General features: G+C 37.0%; 1 protein-coding gene, 1 long non-coding RNA gene and 1 other non-coding gene across 3 annotated transcripts; all 3 read right to left on the reverse strand.

The window, feature by feature from the left end:
- Window positions 1–727: 727 nt before the first annotated feature.
- LOC125492164 (small nucleolar RNA SNORA17) lies at window positions 728–845 on the reverse strand. Its single transcript, XR_007268608.1, has one exon. It is a non-coding gene; the product is annotated as a small nucleolar RNA SNORA17 (small nucleolar RNA).
- Window positions 818–3,229, reverse strand: LOC125491800 (uncharacterized). Its single transcript, XM_048633884.1, has 2 exons — window positions 1,780–3,229; window positions 818–1,674 (listed from the first exon to the last, which is right to left on the reverse strand). Exons 1-2 carry the CDS (start codon window positions 3,227–3,229, stop codon window positions 818–820), a joined length of 2,307 nt encoding a protein of 768 aa, XP_048489841.1.
- A 619-nt stretch (window positions 3,230–3,848) lies between these two features.
- LOC130592073 (uncharacterized) lies at window positions 3,849–7,466 on the reverse strand. Its single transcript, XR_008970230.1, has 3 exons — window positions 7,342–7,466; window positions 7,189–7,267; window positions 3,849–3,928 (listed from the first exon to the last, which is right to left on the reverse strand). It is a non-coding gene; the product is annotated as an uncharacterized LOC130592073 (long non-coding RNA).
- Window positions 7,467–17,281: the final 9,815 nt, after the last annotated feature.

Below are 17,281 nucleotides of genomic sequence, written 5' to 3' on the forward strand. Positions count from 1 at the left end.
AAATTATCAACTTTGTCTACATGTTAAAGTAGTTACCTCTTAACACCAACGACGAGCAATGAAGAGAAAAGAGATACTTGGAACTTTACTTGCCTTCCTTAGCCTCTTCTTCCTACAATTGACAAAACCCACATTGCACATTAACCATTTAATTCAATTAACAAAAACAAAAGTAACTTAAAAAAAAATTAATCCATACCTAATTAACCACTCAAATGGTGGAGAAGAGAAGAAAAGAGAAGAGAAGAGAAGAAAAGAGAAGAAACTAAGAAGGGTGGTGGTGCGCAAGGTGGTGGTGCGCAAGGTGTGGGCACAATGTGGGGGTGCTGCGCAAGGTGGTGGTGCGAATTGTGGTGGTGCGCAAATGTGGTGGTGCGCAAAAGTAGTGGTGGTGGAGCAAAGTAGTGGTGGTGGTGGTGCTCGAATTACGGCAAAGTAGTGGTGGTGGTGGTGGTGGTGCAACACTCGAAGAGAAAGAGGGAAAGTAGTGGTGGTGGTGGTGCTCGCTATTTTCGCACAACTTGGGGTAAGAAGTGAAAGAGGGAAAGTGGGAATGAAAGAGAATGGCGCGCATGCATAGGTATCAAAAAAAAAAAATACCAGCTAGTATGGCTGCGCTAGTTTTAAAAAAGCACAGCCCTACATTGAGAAGGGTTGCGCCTCTTAAAAAGCGCAGCCCTTCACCTTGGGAAGGGCTGCGCTTTTTAAAAAAGCGCAGCCCTTCTTCTTTGTAGGGCTGCGCTTTTTCAAAAAAGCGCAGCCCTTCAAACATAGGGCTGCGCTTTTATCAAAAGCGCAGCCCTTCTGTTTTTTTCCCCTAGTGAACCAACCTTTCTATGGGATACATCCATCTACAATGAACGGGTCCACCGAGTTTGACCTCTTCAACCAAATGAATTAGTAGATGAACCATTATTGTGAAAAAAGTTGGCAAAAACTCCTTCTCCATCTTACAGAGAGTAAGTTCTACCTTCGATTGAACATCATCTGATTCGTCTGGATCAAGCACATTGGAGCATAATCTCTTGAAGAAGTAAGATAACTCGTCAAGAAAATCGATCACTTTTGTAGCCTTCGCTGCTCTTAACGCAACGGGAAGGATATCTTGCATCATGACATGATTGTCATGACTTTTCATATTAATAAGCTTCCGTTGTTTCACATTGACACACCTGTACAAGTTTGATCCATATCCGTCAGGAACTTTCAGCTTTTTCAGAACTCTTAAAAATCGATCTTTCTCTATTAAAGACATGGTGTATGAAGTTGGAGGCATGTACGATACTCTATTCGCATGAGGTTGAAGCCAAAGATGTGGCCTTATCCCCAACTCTTTAAGAGCTTTTCTAGCATTTTCATCATCTCTCCTCTTATCCATATCTAAAAGAGTTCCCAATAGATTATCACACACATTCTTTTCAATATGCATGATATCTAAGCTATGCCTTAAAAGGGTGTGCTCCCAATACTCCAAGTCAAAAAATACGCTTCTTTTACTCCAAAGAACTTCATTAACATCATCCTCACAAGGACCATCGTTAACTTCATCAGCAGACACACCAACTTGTCCTCTCCCTCTTTTCTTCCCACTCTTCTTAGAAGATATGTTAGTCTTTCCGTAAACATGTATGATCCCTTCTTGTTGCTTCAAGACCTCCGATCCACTTTCACGAACTGGAGCAATACCTTATTCCGGTTTATCAACAAATAAAGCAGCTTCACTGCGATAAGGATGATCAATAGGTAACCATTTTCGAAACCCGGGGTAACAAATCTTACCTCCAAATCTATATGAGTTAGTAGAATGGGTGCATATAGGGCAAGCCTTATAACCTTTTGTACTCCATCCAGATAACATGGCATATGCCGGAAAGTCACTAATAGGAGAGTGCAAGGCTGCTCGGAGCTTAAATTTTTGCCCACTATAAGCATCAAAAGTATCAAAACCTTCCCATAACATTTTTAACTCATGAATTAATGGTTGCAGGTACACATCAATATCTATCCCTGGACCAGATTTCCCAAGAATTATTAAAGATAAAATAAAAGATGATGGTTTCATACAAAGCCATGGTGGTAGATTATAAGGAATCAAGACCACCGGCCATGTGCTATGATTGGTATTCATTAGACGATAAGGGTTAAAACCATCACTTGCTAAACCCAATCTAACACTACGAGGATCTCCGGCGAATTCATGATATTTTTCATCAAATTTTTTCCAAGCCAAAGCATCTACTGGGTGCCTTAACATACCATCATTGTCACGATCATCTTTGTGCCATCTCATATCTTTTGCTGTTTTTGATGACATGTAAATTCTCTTTAACTTAGGAATAAGAGGAAAACATCGCATAACCTTAGCTGGCTCACCTTTCTTACAGGCTTCTTTACCTTTCTCACTTATATCACCCTCCTTACCTTTAGTCGCCTTCCACCTCGACGTATGACATATTTGGCACTCATCTTTTTCCGCTAAGTCACCCCAATACAACATGCAATTATTAGGATAAGCATCAATTTTCTCATAACCTAGACCCAAATCCTTAATTACCTTCTTTCCCTCATAATAGGATGACGGAAATTCCATTATTTGAGGAAATGCATCTATCAGAAGTTCAAGCAACTTTGTGAATGACTCGGCAGACCAATGGAACATACACTTAAGATGAAATAGATGCAAAAGAAATGATAGCTTTGAAAATGTAGTACACCCCTCATAAAGAACCTCATCAGAAGCTTTAATTAGTCTTTTATATTTGATTTCTTCTTCTTTGGTATTGAAGGATGGAAGTTCAGTATCTACCTCCTCATAAGGGAAATCATCCTCCTCATGCATGTCGCCTAATACTTCCTCCTCTAAATGTGGTTCTTCAAAAGATTGATCTTGAGGTTGAGAAGTGGATGGTGGAATGCTAACACTAAATGCATCATTTAGCAAGCCTCGAATATCGTCTCGACCTACTATCGTTTCTTGGCTACTAAGAGGTCCTTGGGTACTACTTGTTTCATCATTTTTATGGTGAAAGATCCAATTCCTACACTCCTTGTGAAAACCGTTAAACAAAATATGTCCCCCTACATCATCCGCACTATACCATTTACGCAACTTACACTTACTATCGAGTTTTCCTTCTTTAAGAGTCTCTTTAGCTAGCTCAATGAAAGTCATGCAACCTTTATAAAAAGCCGGATCATCATTTCGTAAATCAATCCAACTCGTATCCATGGCTACACAAAACAATAATATGAAGAATCATAAAGACGAAAAGTTCATGTTAGATTAAATACTATCATAATTTTGAACGTTTGAGCTTATCCCCTATCTATTATAAACTATATTTTACATCAATTCTAACTCTAATTATATATAAGCTTTTTCATAGGTATGTCTACATTAAAAACAAAGGAAAAAAAATTAGATTAGCTATTCAATGCAAACCGAATCTATCATACAAGAATGTGTCCCCATTCATAACTATGAGGGCAACAAAAGTACCATTGTATACTCATGAATAATATTAGCAGATAAAAGCTACCAATATTTAGAGCACACGTATTTTCTGCATAGAGCCCAGCTGCATTATTAGCAGATAAAACTAGTTTCAAAAAAATTGAGTTATGTTTAACATTTCATCTATTTTATGTTTTACCCTGCATCCTTGTGACAGAGGCATAAAGGTTTAGTTTAACAAAAATTTTACTCGGAAAACAACCTTGACGAACTATCAATACCTTCCTGAGTATCTAAGGTATCAGGAGCATAAAGGTTATGCTCTGAATTTAGTCATTTAAGCGGATCAAAGACTGCAATAACACTTCAAATAATTATTGTTGTTGTAACAACTAACCTGTCGATTTAGGTATCTAGCCTTATCAGCATAGATCCGCGATTCAGATGTTAAGCGACTGGACACTTGGCTGACCTCTACAAAATACAAAGGAGATACATTACATAACATAGAGCTCGATAAGCATTACAATATATAATTTTCAGACAAATTCAGGGGTAGAACACTAAGTCACAGCAGCACGAGTGCTAATTTGACCTCTAAAACCTTATAGTGCTAATTTGAGTAACAAGCAGCAGGAGTACAAACAAAAAAAGAGTAGGCGCCTCAAATAGAAGAAAAACAAGAGGCAAATAATAGAAAAACATTTAAAATATTTTGAACATCTCTACGAAAACAATGTTATTTCCAATTAAATAGACAAAAAAGTACCAATAACCAAGCAGGAGGAGGAGTGGACATACAGAGGAACATACACGTGCAGTCAATGAAGCAATAAGTTAATATTATGTACCAGACAAACTTCTTTTCTATTTCTAAATATAAATATGAAAAATCTTGGTAACATTAACAATAATCCAACAATAACATCAACCATAAGAACACTAAATAACCAAAGAACACTAAATAGTTATCTTCCATTGCAAGGATCTTTTCTATCAGCTTCCATGCTTGTGTGAAATAGTAACAAAATGTTGACTTATATCATGTTCTTCTCATATAAAGATGTCTTGTTCAGTAAGTTTCATATTTGTGCAGCTTAATGAAGGAGCCATTTTGTTCTGTGTCGCTTGTATGGGTTGTTCAAAAGGATGGACTTGCAAAGCGCTGTTGTATAATCTGATATGATGTTATAGAGGTAAATTCAACTTCGCTGTTGTATAATCTGATATGCTACTGACTATGAGAATAATTCCAGGGAATAGTTCATATAACAGTCCCATGTATAGTGCTGCAATTACATTAATACCATATTTATGGAAATTGGAAGTAAATGGATTGGACTTTTTCACCATGAATCCGTCTAAATAGAATGTTGGGGCTTAGATTTGATATTTTATGAGATTGTAATAGAAGAATCCTCCACCAGAACTACTTTTAAAGGCATTAAGGGGTTTTTGGTATGAGTGTTAACAAAGAATCTACTTAAGCAACGATTATTATAATCTTATTCACCAGTCCAGAGAGTAAATAGGAAACATGTATTAGTCGGAGCTAATTTAGGGGGCAGCGGGGAGTTGATGTTAGAAGTGAAATATGTAGTACACTACAAACCACATACTAATAACAGTGCAAGGCCTTGTCTTGAATTTTAAAAAAACCCTTGGACAATAACACCCAGCAGAAGCTTTAAAAACTCAGCAGAAGCTTAAAAAATCCTCAGCTGTACATATCATTTTAGCAATATATATATATGGAAGCAACAAAATTAAGTGGTACATAATCTGAGTTTAAGTAAACTTAATTAGGTTTGATTATAGCATGTTTAATTATAAGCTTAATGTGTCTGTAATTAGTAGATTAATTGCAAGGAGGGGGGAATGTCCTTCAAAAAGAAATTAGTGCTTTTCCAATTACTGCCCATAGAGATATCATATAAATATGTTGGACCTCATTGTTTGAACTTTGAAGACTAAAGCACTTGGATTGGCTCCCTAATGGAACAGTAGGCTACTGTAAAAGAACTATGTCAGATGATGCGTATCTTTGAGAGTAATAAGGCAACAATGTGTGTACAACTGAGCGGATCCTTTGAGATATATATGGCTAGTTTGACTAGAAAGAAAAGATGAGGAATGCACAACAAGACTTCACCCTTTTAGTCCTGTTTAACTGCATTGGAGAAACAACATAAAAGGGAAGGACTTTAAGGCCCTACCTTGTGGTTCTGTTTTCAGTCAAAACGCTCCGACTCCTGAAGCCTGGCCTATGAATCTACATAGGAGACCATTGCTAAGTTTGTGTATGATGTTGAGGGAAAAGGGGTGGGTGCTCAGTTGGATGAAAAAGAAATCGTAAGGGGAGAAAAAGCAGGCGAATGTGACATAGAAACGAACCGGGGACAGGTTGAAGAACACTAAGAAGAATAATGAGACAGGTTAACCAAACAGATATTAAAGGAACTACAATACTCACTAGCATTTGAACCAAAAAAAGTCACGGAAGCACATATGGCAAACATTTCAGTTCGGGCAGATTCAAGTTCAGTCAATATGATTAAGGAATAGTGAATATGCTAGGAAGGATCTGTAGCAACAATTAAGAGTAGTTCCACCAAACTCTTCAACTTTGATCCCCACTTGAATTTCTATTCCCTAACCAAATGAAATTGATTTATCTGGTTTTAAAAGCTATTCAGTTAAAATGGCATGGTTACAACTGATTTATCTTTCCTCTCTTTTCGTTTTCAGTTCCACCAAGCTATTTGATGGTTGAACTAGACCATCTGTTCAGTCGTCAATTTCCCAAACAAAACTGATTTATCTGGTTTTAGAAGCAAATTAATAAGGAAGGCTGCATCACCTAGGAAAATGCTTGATAGAAGTTTGTTTACTCATTAAGATCATACATTCGTTTTTGACAGCACCCTAATACATCAATACATCCAATACTGACACTAATACATCCATGCACCTTAATATTTATTCACTGTCTCATGTCCCTGCAATTTTTTCCCTATAATTCCATAGGCTCCACATCTTTGAATCTCTCTCTTAGACTTGTCCTTCATCTCCCTCATCCTTTTCCCCTTTGCCTTTTTGTTACTTTCTATTTGATTATTAGAACGAATCATACTTTTACCCAGTACATTGCACTCGTTACAGTTGGAAGGATATCGAAATAAAACTTTTGTTGTATATTCTATCGGTTGTGACCAAGACAGGATTGTAAAATTTATCATTAACGTTACGGCATTGATGTTATTAGTAGGAGGATTCAATAATATACGAAAAGATGGCAGTATATAACTAATAAGTGATCTTTCTTTTTTTTGAAATTTTTTGAAACTAATAACTTAACTACAATTGAAATTACAAGTTAGTGTTTTCTTTACAGAAAATTGTAAGTACTTCAGGAATACCAAGTTTATATATATATTTATATGAAATTGGAAGATTTTGACCTCCTTTTAGCAAATTCAATGAAATAACACAACCCCAAATACAAATCTAATGCAAATACAACCTAGAAAACAAAAAGTAGCATAAATTCACAGAATGCCCATTGAATTTCAACGAAATTCCTAAGAATTTCACTAAGGTGTTTACTGGACAAAAGAAGATATTGAAATTAGGGAATTTACGTCGGAACGAATTGAATGAGAGTCGGGATTAATCTGGAACATTTTTCGTTTCATAAACAACAAAATATGAAGAATTTGCTCAAAGGCACTGACCTTGAGTAATTTGCAGAAGAAAATCAACCGAGTATGGAGTTTTCGTCAATTAGCAGCTTGAATTTACATAATTTGTCACCTGTAATTTGCAGAATTTGCGTCAATTAGCAGCTCGAATTAACCTTGAATATGAAGAATTTGTAAAGCATTAACCTTGAATGTGAAGATCAATTTGCTCACCCCAATTTAGCTAGTTCAAGAACGCTGCTCTAAGATTACGGTTGAGAATTTGCCTTACTATTCCACTACTATTAGGTGGTTACGTGGTGACCGACTAATACGCGTGCGGTTAAGAGAGAGAGAGTAAATTATTTTTTCATCAAAAAGTTTGAAAATAGCGGGGTTTAGGTTGACATGTTATGGGCACGTGGTAATATCTCGACGCTTTTCTGTGATGAGAAATACTGCAACACAGAAAAGCGTTGAGAAAAAACACACTTTATTGATTGTATTTAACACTTAAGTAAAGTGTTGAGACAATTGTGTTGAGAAAACACTCTTTTTCTAGTAGTGAGGGCCGAAACTTTGGGAGAAGGAGGAGAGAGAAAATACTTGTGTGGGAAAGATATGGGGTTTTTGGTTTATATAGGTCTCCCTTGTGAGCTTAGGAAAAGGTGATTGGGCTAAAATAGAGTTTAATGATTGATGAAACTGGTATCTGGGTCCCGATACCCAACTAGGAGTCCTTTTCCTAATCCAAGTAATGTTGGGCTTCCTCATGCCCACTTAGAAATCCTTTTCCAAATCCAAAAAGTGTTTTAATAAACATTTTAAATATTTTTCGAAGAATGCCTAAACAAAATATTTTAACTTCTTTAAATCATTAAAATAATTCCTTTGACTTTTAAATAGTGAACCTTTAAAGAAATAAATCATTTAAATACTAAATTATATTTAAATATAAATAACTATGCATTAAAATATGTTTATAAAATTCATAAATTTACGGGGGATTACATGCTTACACTCACTCACTACTGATTTTAATTGACAAATTCGCGTGCCATTTGAGACAAACACTTTGAGATGATTCTGCAATTTGTTAGCATCATAAAATAATAAACTAGGACGGAGGTTTAGAGAGATAGTATTTAGGAGCCAAGAAACAAGCATAGTGTGAATAGTACTCCAATCTGCTAGGTATTCCGGCGTTAAACGCTTTAAGATTGTGCCATCTATGAAGCCAAGTTTCCATTTTTTTCATTCAAGGACGTACTAATCGTGTGCGACCATTATTCAAAATTATCACCTTTTAATTGAAGGAAAAATTGATTCTAATAATCTAACCTTTGGGCCGTTCACTCAAAATAATCCAACCTTTTGATTATTATTTAATAATCCAACCTTTTAGGACAATTCGCAAACAACGCACCGTGACCTGTTGAAACAGGTAGGTGACCATTAGAATAGGTTAATTGCACACGTGTCTTGCCCTGATTTATTGTGATCTAATTAATCAATATTAATCTTAATTAAAATAACCAAACAACACCCCACCCCCACCACCACCACTGCCACTCCCAACAATCTCCATTTCACCCCCACCACCACCACCACAACCGCGGCACCAACCACTATTGCCCACCGTAGTACCAACCACCACCGCTAACCACATTTCACCCTCACCACCACCACTGCCAACAACCCCCATTTCACCCACACCTCCGCCACTGCCAACAACCCCCATATCACCCCACCCCCAAAGAACACCACCACCACCATCAACAAGAAGGAGAGAGAGAGAGATTCGAAGGGGGGGGGGGAGGTGCTGCCGCGAGATTCGAAAGGGGATGCGGGGGAGTGGGATTCGAAGGGGGATGCGGGGAAGAGGGAGGGGGATTCAAAGTGGGATGTGGGGGAGCGGGAGGTGGAGGGGGATTCGAAGGGGGATGCGGCGGAGGGGGAGGGAAGGCGCTGCTACGGGCCAGGGGAGGGGAGGCGCTGCTACGAGGGAGGGGGCTGGTGGGGGTGCTCAAAGTGGGGTCGGGAAGGGTGGTGGAGGGGAGGGGGTGCTAACAGTGGGGTCGGGAAGGGCGGTGTAGGGAAGGGGGTGTTAACAGTGAGGGTCGGTGGGGTGAGGGAGGGCAGGGGAGGGGGGTGAGGGAGGGCAGGGGAGGGGGGTTCCTGGTGAAGTGATGAGTAGGGTGGTAAGGGGGGAGGAAGAGAGATAGGGAGGGAGGGGTTAGAGAAGAAAAAAAAGAAATATGGAAAAAAAAAAATACAACTTTAACAGGTTACCGGTTTCATGGATCATTATGAGCAGATACAACTAAAAGGTTGGATTATTAAATAATAATCAAAAGGTTGGATTATTTTGAGCAAACAGCCCAAAGGTTGAATTATTAGAATCAATTTTTCCTTAATTGAATAGGTTTAACACCCCGAAATTCTGATACTTCTGAAAACAACTTATAATAAATAACTGGGAAATCCAAAGGTGCTACGCCACGATAATTAATAATAATAATAATAGTAAGGCTAATAGTTCTAACTAAAATAATAAACTATAAATTTTAAATAATTATTACAGACCACCTAAATAGAATGTAAATAATTATTAAAAACTAATATAGGTTCTAAAGTCAAATCAATAATAACAAAAGTCTTTCAAAGTCTTATTAAACTAAATGAGATCCAATGCACTCTTTAACCCAACTATAACCTAACAATGCAAGTCCTTGCACATTACAACATTATAATATCAACAAAAGGCTGAGGAAGATTTAATACTGTATAAAATAAAAATATTCAATGTGTAGGCAATACATATAGGAATATCTTGCAAGTTCATTTAAAAGCTGCACAGATTATATATATATATATATAATATTTATATTATAATATATATATATATATATATATATATATATATATATATATATATATATATATAGTATTAACTTTTCAACAACCTCTGATCCATTCTTTCTTTCGTTCTAAACCATTCTTTAAAATTTTGAAATATAACCTTTCGTAACTCGTGAGTAGGAAGTAATAACAATCCAATGAGCTAGCTAGGCTCACTAGATAAGGTAAATACCAAAGTTCCTAGTATGCATACCCCTAACTTGAGAACGTACCAAGAAGGAAGATGAATGACAAGAGTATTGATCAATATACTCCCAACTACTAAAATACATTGTTGAGACATTGTTAACATCAACTACTTCCATACTTGAGGAATATTGCTTACGGGAAAACCTCGCATTTTCTTTAAACTTGGTAACAATGAGGAACTTCCTCCTTTTAATATAAATCTCATACTTCTTTCAGTAAAATATCGAGAACTACTCAAATCTTAATATATAAAAACAAACCATAAAAACTATCTCATTCTTAGAAATAAATTTCCAAAACGATATAAAAAAAATTTTGAACTCCTTTGTACAAACATAGTAAGAAATCTTACCTTATCAGCAATCACAGTCAATGAATCTCAATCTCAAGTCAAAAAGGTTCCTCTACAAACCCGCAATCTATAATATGATAATATAGTATAAGTCATTTGACTATACTTCACATAATGCACCTATAAATGGCATTACCTAGCTAATGAGCTTTCACTGATTATAACCACATTTCAATTAAATTAAACTTAGTACAAAAGATCACAAAAATCAATAGGTTAACGGTCAAAGATACCAAATTGTGCAAATTGGTTAAACTTGGATGGTCGTAATAATGATATATATAAAAATCTCGTTTACCCGAAATTATTGAAGATATAGTACCTACTATTGAGCATTTTAGAATATCATCCAACTCCTGCTAATCTGATGGATTAGAATACTTGTTGAGACTATATGTTAATTTGTTCAACAATATCTTAAGCAAATTAAATGTGAACCAAGTTGAAGACCTGATGGTCTGCCAAAGTTTGTAGTCAACATGATGTGGTTGATATACATAATGGTGATCACTGGTTTTAGACATAGTAAGAATACCACGTTTTCCTATCGTCACCATACTAAAATAATATTACTACTACTTCCATACAAATTTTTCTGCGATAATAATGGGCTTATAATTCGAACTAGGCAATTTAGAAACAATCCAACATACCACAAATTTTAGAACATATTTCGAGAACAATAATTTTGCAAGCCCAACTCGAAATTATGATAACTAAATTGAATTAAACATCAATCATAAACCAATTACACAAATTTCGTACAATAGAAATTTGTCCCCAATTTATTAAAGAACCCTAATTTACAGAAACCCCAAATTCAGATAATCAACCAAATACAAAATTAACACTTAATATTATGACTTACTTGATTAAGGGAAGTAACTGACTGTGAAATTACTCTATAAAAAGAACCCCAAAAACTGCTCTTTGACCCGATTCTCAACCCGAAATCGCAAGCACAAGAACAATATGTTCCTCTTCGAAAAATCTACAAAATCCAGAGATGTTGAAGGTGGATGAGTGATGATTGTTTTGCAATTTTAATGGAAGTATCTGGTTGAAACAAAAGGTAGAAGAGAAGGAATGAAAAGTGTCGTGGAGGAAGAATTTAAAGGAAGTAGTTGGTCCTAAAGTTCTAATTTCTTTTTTTTTTTCTTCTTGTTTTCTTTTTCTTTCTCTATCTTTATAATAAGGTTAAGGTTAGCTAGATGAATTGGTTGGTATATTTAACCTAGGAAATCTAGGAATCAATTTTTTGACATGATTTACAATGTGCATAACTAACTAGGAGTTACTAAGTACAACGACTAAGTTTAAACAGCCATGTACTAACAACACTCCTATTTTCAAGGCGCCTCTATGTTACTTGATGATGCGTGGCTTGATGTGCTCCTAGCAGTCCTTGCACTACTTGAACTCCGTCCTTGGAACGCCTAAATTATAGGGTTAATGGTTAAGTTGGACGTGTGAATGAGGGTGTAACAACTCCTTATTCTCATGCCACTTGCACACACTTCCACGTTGCATTCTCCTTCTTCCTTCTACATCTTCTAAGCTGCATTTGAACTTGCTCCAATACATCCTAAGCTAGGAAAATGTCGAGATTACATGGCTTAACAAGACTACATAATAAAAACAACTTAAAACAACTAGCATGACTACATGTCATGTACGCAACAATGAATGACAAAAACAATGAAACTCCTATGGATTTAAGGACTCTAACATCTAACTTATTCGAATGAAACATAGAAAGATATAACTTAATGAATCAAATTAAAGACTTCCATGGAAGAAGCATTCATCTTATCATCAACTTTAATAAGAAAGATACAATCACCAACCATGTGAATGAGCTTTGTATCCTTCATAACCATCAATGGTGAGGCAGCATCATCACCATTTACAACATCCTCCCTTTTTGAGAAAATTTTTACCGCAAACTTGGAAGATCGACTTCATCTTCATAAATGGACTAAGGTCCAAAACATTAAGAGTAGAAGATACACCATAATCACCTGGTAATTCAATCTTGTAGGCATTAGGTTTGATCTTCTCAAGTACCTTGAAAGGACCATCAGTTCTAGGGCTTAACTTAGAACGTCTCTTGGAAGGAAAACACTCCTTCCTTAGATGAATCCACACCCAATCTCTAGGAGAGAATTGAACATCTTTCCTTCTCTTATCAATTCGTTGCTTGATCTTTTCATTAGCTATGGATGATTCTTGCTCTCACAAGCTCATGTAGCTTCTTAATCTTCTTGGTCTCTCTTCACCCTCCTTGCTAAACTTGTCTCTAATTGGTAGGAGAGCCAAATCAAGAGTACATGGATTGATCCCATAGACAACTTCAAAAGGACTCATTCCAGTGATCTTATGAGGCAGCCTATTATATGCAAATTCAGCATGGGGTAGCATTTCCTCCCATTGGCTTGGACTTTTAGTAGATAAAGCCCTCAACAAGGTAACCAAGGTTCGATTAGTTACCTCGGTTTGGCCATCAGTTTGTGGATGTGATGATGTGCTAAACTTGAGCTTGGTTTCCATCTTCTTCCACAATGTAAGCCAAAAGTGACTCAAGAACTTTGTATCTCTATCATTCACCATGCAAACGAACTACCTCTTTGAAGTATAAAAGGGTCGTTTGAACCGCATCATGAGTAGTATGGCTAGGGATGAAATGAGCCATCTTTGAGAACCTATCAACCACCACCATTACTGCATCTTTGTTGTGTTTTGTCCTAGGAAGCCCCGTGACAAAATCTAGGCTTATGTCCCTTTGCGTGTTCACAAGCTGCACATCTCTTCACTATATGTACTCAACATCCTTCATTAATCGAGGCCAAAAGAAGTAGTCACTTACCAATGTATAGATTTTCTCAATACCAAAGTGTACAGCAAGGCCACCTTCATGAAATTCTCGAATTAGAGACTCCCTTACACTATGTTTAGGCACGCATAATCTCTTGTTTTTTAATAGAAATCCATCATAAACATGATAGTCTCCACTAGCATGAACATGACACTTTGCAAAGAGCTCTCCAAAATCTGGATCATCAACAAAACTTTCCTTCAATACCTCCAAACCAATGACTCAGTTCCTAAGAGAAGTAAACAACAAGTATCTTCTTGACAAGGCATCAACACCCTTGTTCATCTTCTCGGACTTATGCTTGATCACAAAGTGATAAACTTGCAAAAACTCTACCCACTTAGCATGGTATGGTTGAAGTTTTTGTTGGCTTTGCAAAAACTTGAGGGCCTCATGATCCGAGTGCAAGATGAATTCTTTTGCAATATAGTAGTGCCTCCAATGATCAAGGGACCTCACAAGAGCATAGAACTCTTTATAGTAGGTAGAATACCTCCTTTTAGCTTCGTTTAGTTTCTCACTAAATTAGGCTATGGGTCATCCATTTTGAGAGAGGATCGCACCAATACCAACTCCATATGCATCACATTCTACCTCAAAAATATCTTCAAAGCTTGGCAAGGCTAATATAGGTGTTATGGTTAGGCGTATCTTAACCTCTTCAAAGGTCTTTTGTGCTTGGGGACTCCATTCAAATTGCTTCAGTTTAGTAATCTCAATGATAGGAGCCATGAGAGTACTAAAATCTCGAATAAATCTTCTATAATAAGAAGCTAGGCCATGAAAACTTCTTACTTGTTGGATTGAACATGGAATAGGCCATTCTCTAGTGGCTTGCACCTTCTTTTCATCCACTTCAATACCCTCGTGTGATACAAGAAAACCAAGATATACAACCTAATTTGAGAAGAAATGACACTTATTAAGTTTTCCATAGCATGGTTCTCTCTCGAAAACTTCACATACTTGGTGTAGAGGATCAACATGCTCTAATTCACTCTTGATATAAACCAATAAGTCATTAAAATACACCACTACGAATTGACCAAGAAAAGGTTTCAAGGTTTGGTTCATCAATCTTATGAATGTGCTTGGTGCATTTGATAATCCAAATGGCATCACTAGCCATTCATACAAGCCTTCATTTGTTTTAAAGGTAGTCTTCTACTCATCCCCTTCATGAAATCGAATTTGATGATAGCCGCTCCTTGAGTATATCTTTGAGAATACTTTCGGACCATGTAAGTCATCTAAAAGATCATTTAACCTAGGAATAGGAAAACGATACTTTATAGTAATCTTGTTGATGGCCCTACTATCAACACACATGCGCCATTCACCATTCTTCTTTGGCACAAGCAATGTAGGAACAGCACAAGGGCTACTCCGTAATCAAGTCTTTCTCCTTCAATCCCTCCACGTGCCTTCTTATTTCTTCAGTTTCTTTTGGGTTTGTTCAATAGGCAGGTTTATTAGGTAGGCTAACTCCGAAAACAAGGTAAATTTATTGTTGGATGTCTCATTTAGGGGGTAGGCCATAGGGTATTTCTCGTGGGAAAACATGTGATAATCGTTTAAGCAAAGGGGTTCAAAAGGGGTGTTGTGGCTCGATGGGTAGGGTTGGTTTTTCAGCTAAAACACTCAAGATGAGTTCTTAAAATGATTCATACTCATGGTAGGATGATTCAATGAGGGTGTTTAAGGGCACGGGTTTCTTCGTTTGATTGTTAGGGTGCTCTTTTTTCCTCGGATATAAAGGAGTTAACACAATTTTCTTTTGATTCTTCACAAAGGCATATGTATTCTTGTAGCCATCATGAATTACCTTCCTATCAAACATCCAAGGTATTCCCAAGAGGACATGGCACGCATCCATGGGAATTACATCACAACACAACTCTTCATTATACTCCTTTCCAATAGTAAAAGCAAGCAATACACGTGAAGAAACATGTATACCTTTCCCTTGGTTTAACCACTGAATCACATAGGGGTTAGGATGAGAGGTAGTGTTTAGGTTTAGTTTGGTGACTAAGGTTTGGGAAGCCACGTTAGTGCAACTACCTCCATCAATGATTAAGGAGCAAACTTTGATTCGTATAGTACATCTTGTATGAAAGATAGCCTCTCGTTGCATTTGATCTTCATTAGTAGTTATGCCACTAAGAGTTCTCTTTACTACTAAACATTCACCATCATCTGGCCTTATGTAACGCCCTTCTTCTTCCTCCTCCATATAATCTTCCTCCTCCTCTTCATATCCCTCATCCACTGCCTCATACTCCGCAAGAGTGACAACCTTTTTGTTAGGACATTCAAAGGCAATGTGCCCGAGTCCTTGACACCTATAACACCGTCGAGGGGTGGTTGGTACAGTGGGTTCGGTTTCATTCTTTTGAGGTGTTTAGAAGTGTAGGATGTGTTTGGTTTAGAAGGGGTTTGTTTGGCTTAGAATATGGGGTGGTTTTAGTAAAAGGGAGAGAAGAATCCTATTTACCTTTTGATTTGTTTTTGTTTTGGCATTCTACCTTGTGAGCTAACAGAACTAGCTCTTCTAAGGTTGAGTATGAATGTAACTCAACAACATTTGCAATAGAAGGGTCTAAGCCTCCTAGGAGACGCACCAATGTTTCAGGTTCATCCTCCATTACATCACATTTCATGATATAAGCTTCGAACTCCCTTGCATACTCCTCAACAGTCTTAGTTCCTTGGTGAAGGTGATGGAACCTCGAGAAGTTCTCTTGTACATAGTATGTAGGCAAGAACTTCTGTTTTAGGAGTTTCTTCATTGTCTCCCATTTCCTTACCTTCTCCTTCCCCATCCTTTCTCTCTTGGCACATACACTTGCCCACCATGTTGAGGCATACTTCCTCAATTTCAAAGCTACAAGCTTAACTCTCTTGTCTTCCGGCACTTGTTTGTAATCAAACACTCTTTCAATGGTTCTAATCCACTCAACAAACTTATTAGGATCAAGTTTGCCATCATAATTAGGTATATCTACCTTGATATCATTAGAAGGACGAGGATTAGGCCTTCTAGGTTGCAAAGTTACATCACTTGCATCATCCGAATCATCACCTCCTTCTCTTTTATGATTGAGCCTTATTGAGAGTTTCCTTACTTAGACTTGCAATTGGGAGGGGGATTAGATCCATCTCCCATGGTTAAACAAGCTCAATTTGAGCAGTGTTGTGTTAGCGGTTGTAGGGTTATTGTTTGGGACAAATTTGGGAGTGTGCTTGGGGTCTAATGGTAGGTGAAATGGTTAGGATTTAAGCTTAGTTGTGATACCAAGATGTTGTATAATTGGAGCTACACTCGAATTACACAAGAGGGAAACAAAGGAAACAATAAAAACACTTAAATCCACAAGCTCGATTGAATGGCAATCTTTTAAACTACTTAGATAAGTCACACCATTAGGCAACTTAAAAGCTCCTAAAAACACAAATTAACTAGCCAAAGTTAATTAAGAATAGGCACTAAACACTTGAATTCCAATCCAAGAATACAAAGTAATTGGCAAAGATAAAAACACACGTTTTTTTGGTTAAGTCATAAAAGTCATGTTCTTTCATTGCAAGGCATTCGACTATTTATAGGCTATTACAACTTAAGAAGAAAGAGACGATCACCAACCAAGTGAATGAGCTTTGTATCCTTCATAACCATCAATGGTGAGGCAGCATCATCACCATCTACAACAGGTGGTTTCGAGTTTAGTTTGAATTTTTTTTTTTTTTTTTTTTTTGTGAAAAGCAAATTTCGAGTTCTAGGTTTAATATATGGATCTTGATACCAT

The sequence above is a fragment of the Beta vulgaris genome, chromosome 7 (assembly GCF_026745355.1).
Source record: "Beta vulgaris subsp. vulgaris cultivar EL10 chromosome 7, EL10.2, whole genome shotgun sequence".
Classification (NCBI taxonomy): Eukaryota; Viridiplantae; Streptophyta; class Magnoliopsida; order Caryophyllales; family Amaranthaceae; genus Beta; species Beta vulgaris.

Bases quoted from the DNA above. Each gene is read 5' to 3' on its own strand.
- LOC125491800 (XM_048633884.1), bottom strand. From the start codon at position 3,229: ATGGATACGAGTTGGATTGATTTACGAAATGATGATCCGGCTTTTTAT. The intron at 1,675-1,779 runs GTAAGATTTGTT...GTATTGCTCCAG, and splicing joins TAACTCATATAGATTTGGAG to TTCGTGAAAGTGGATCGGAG.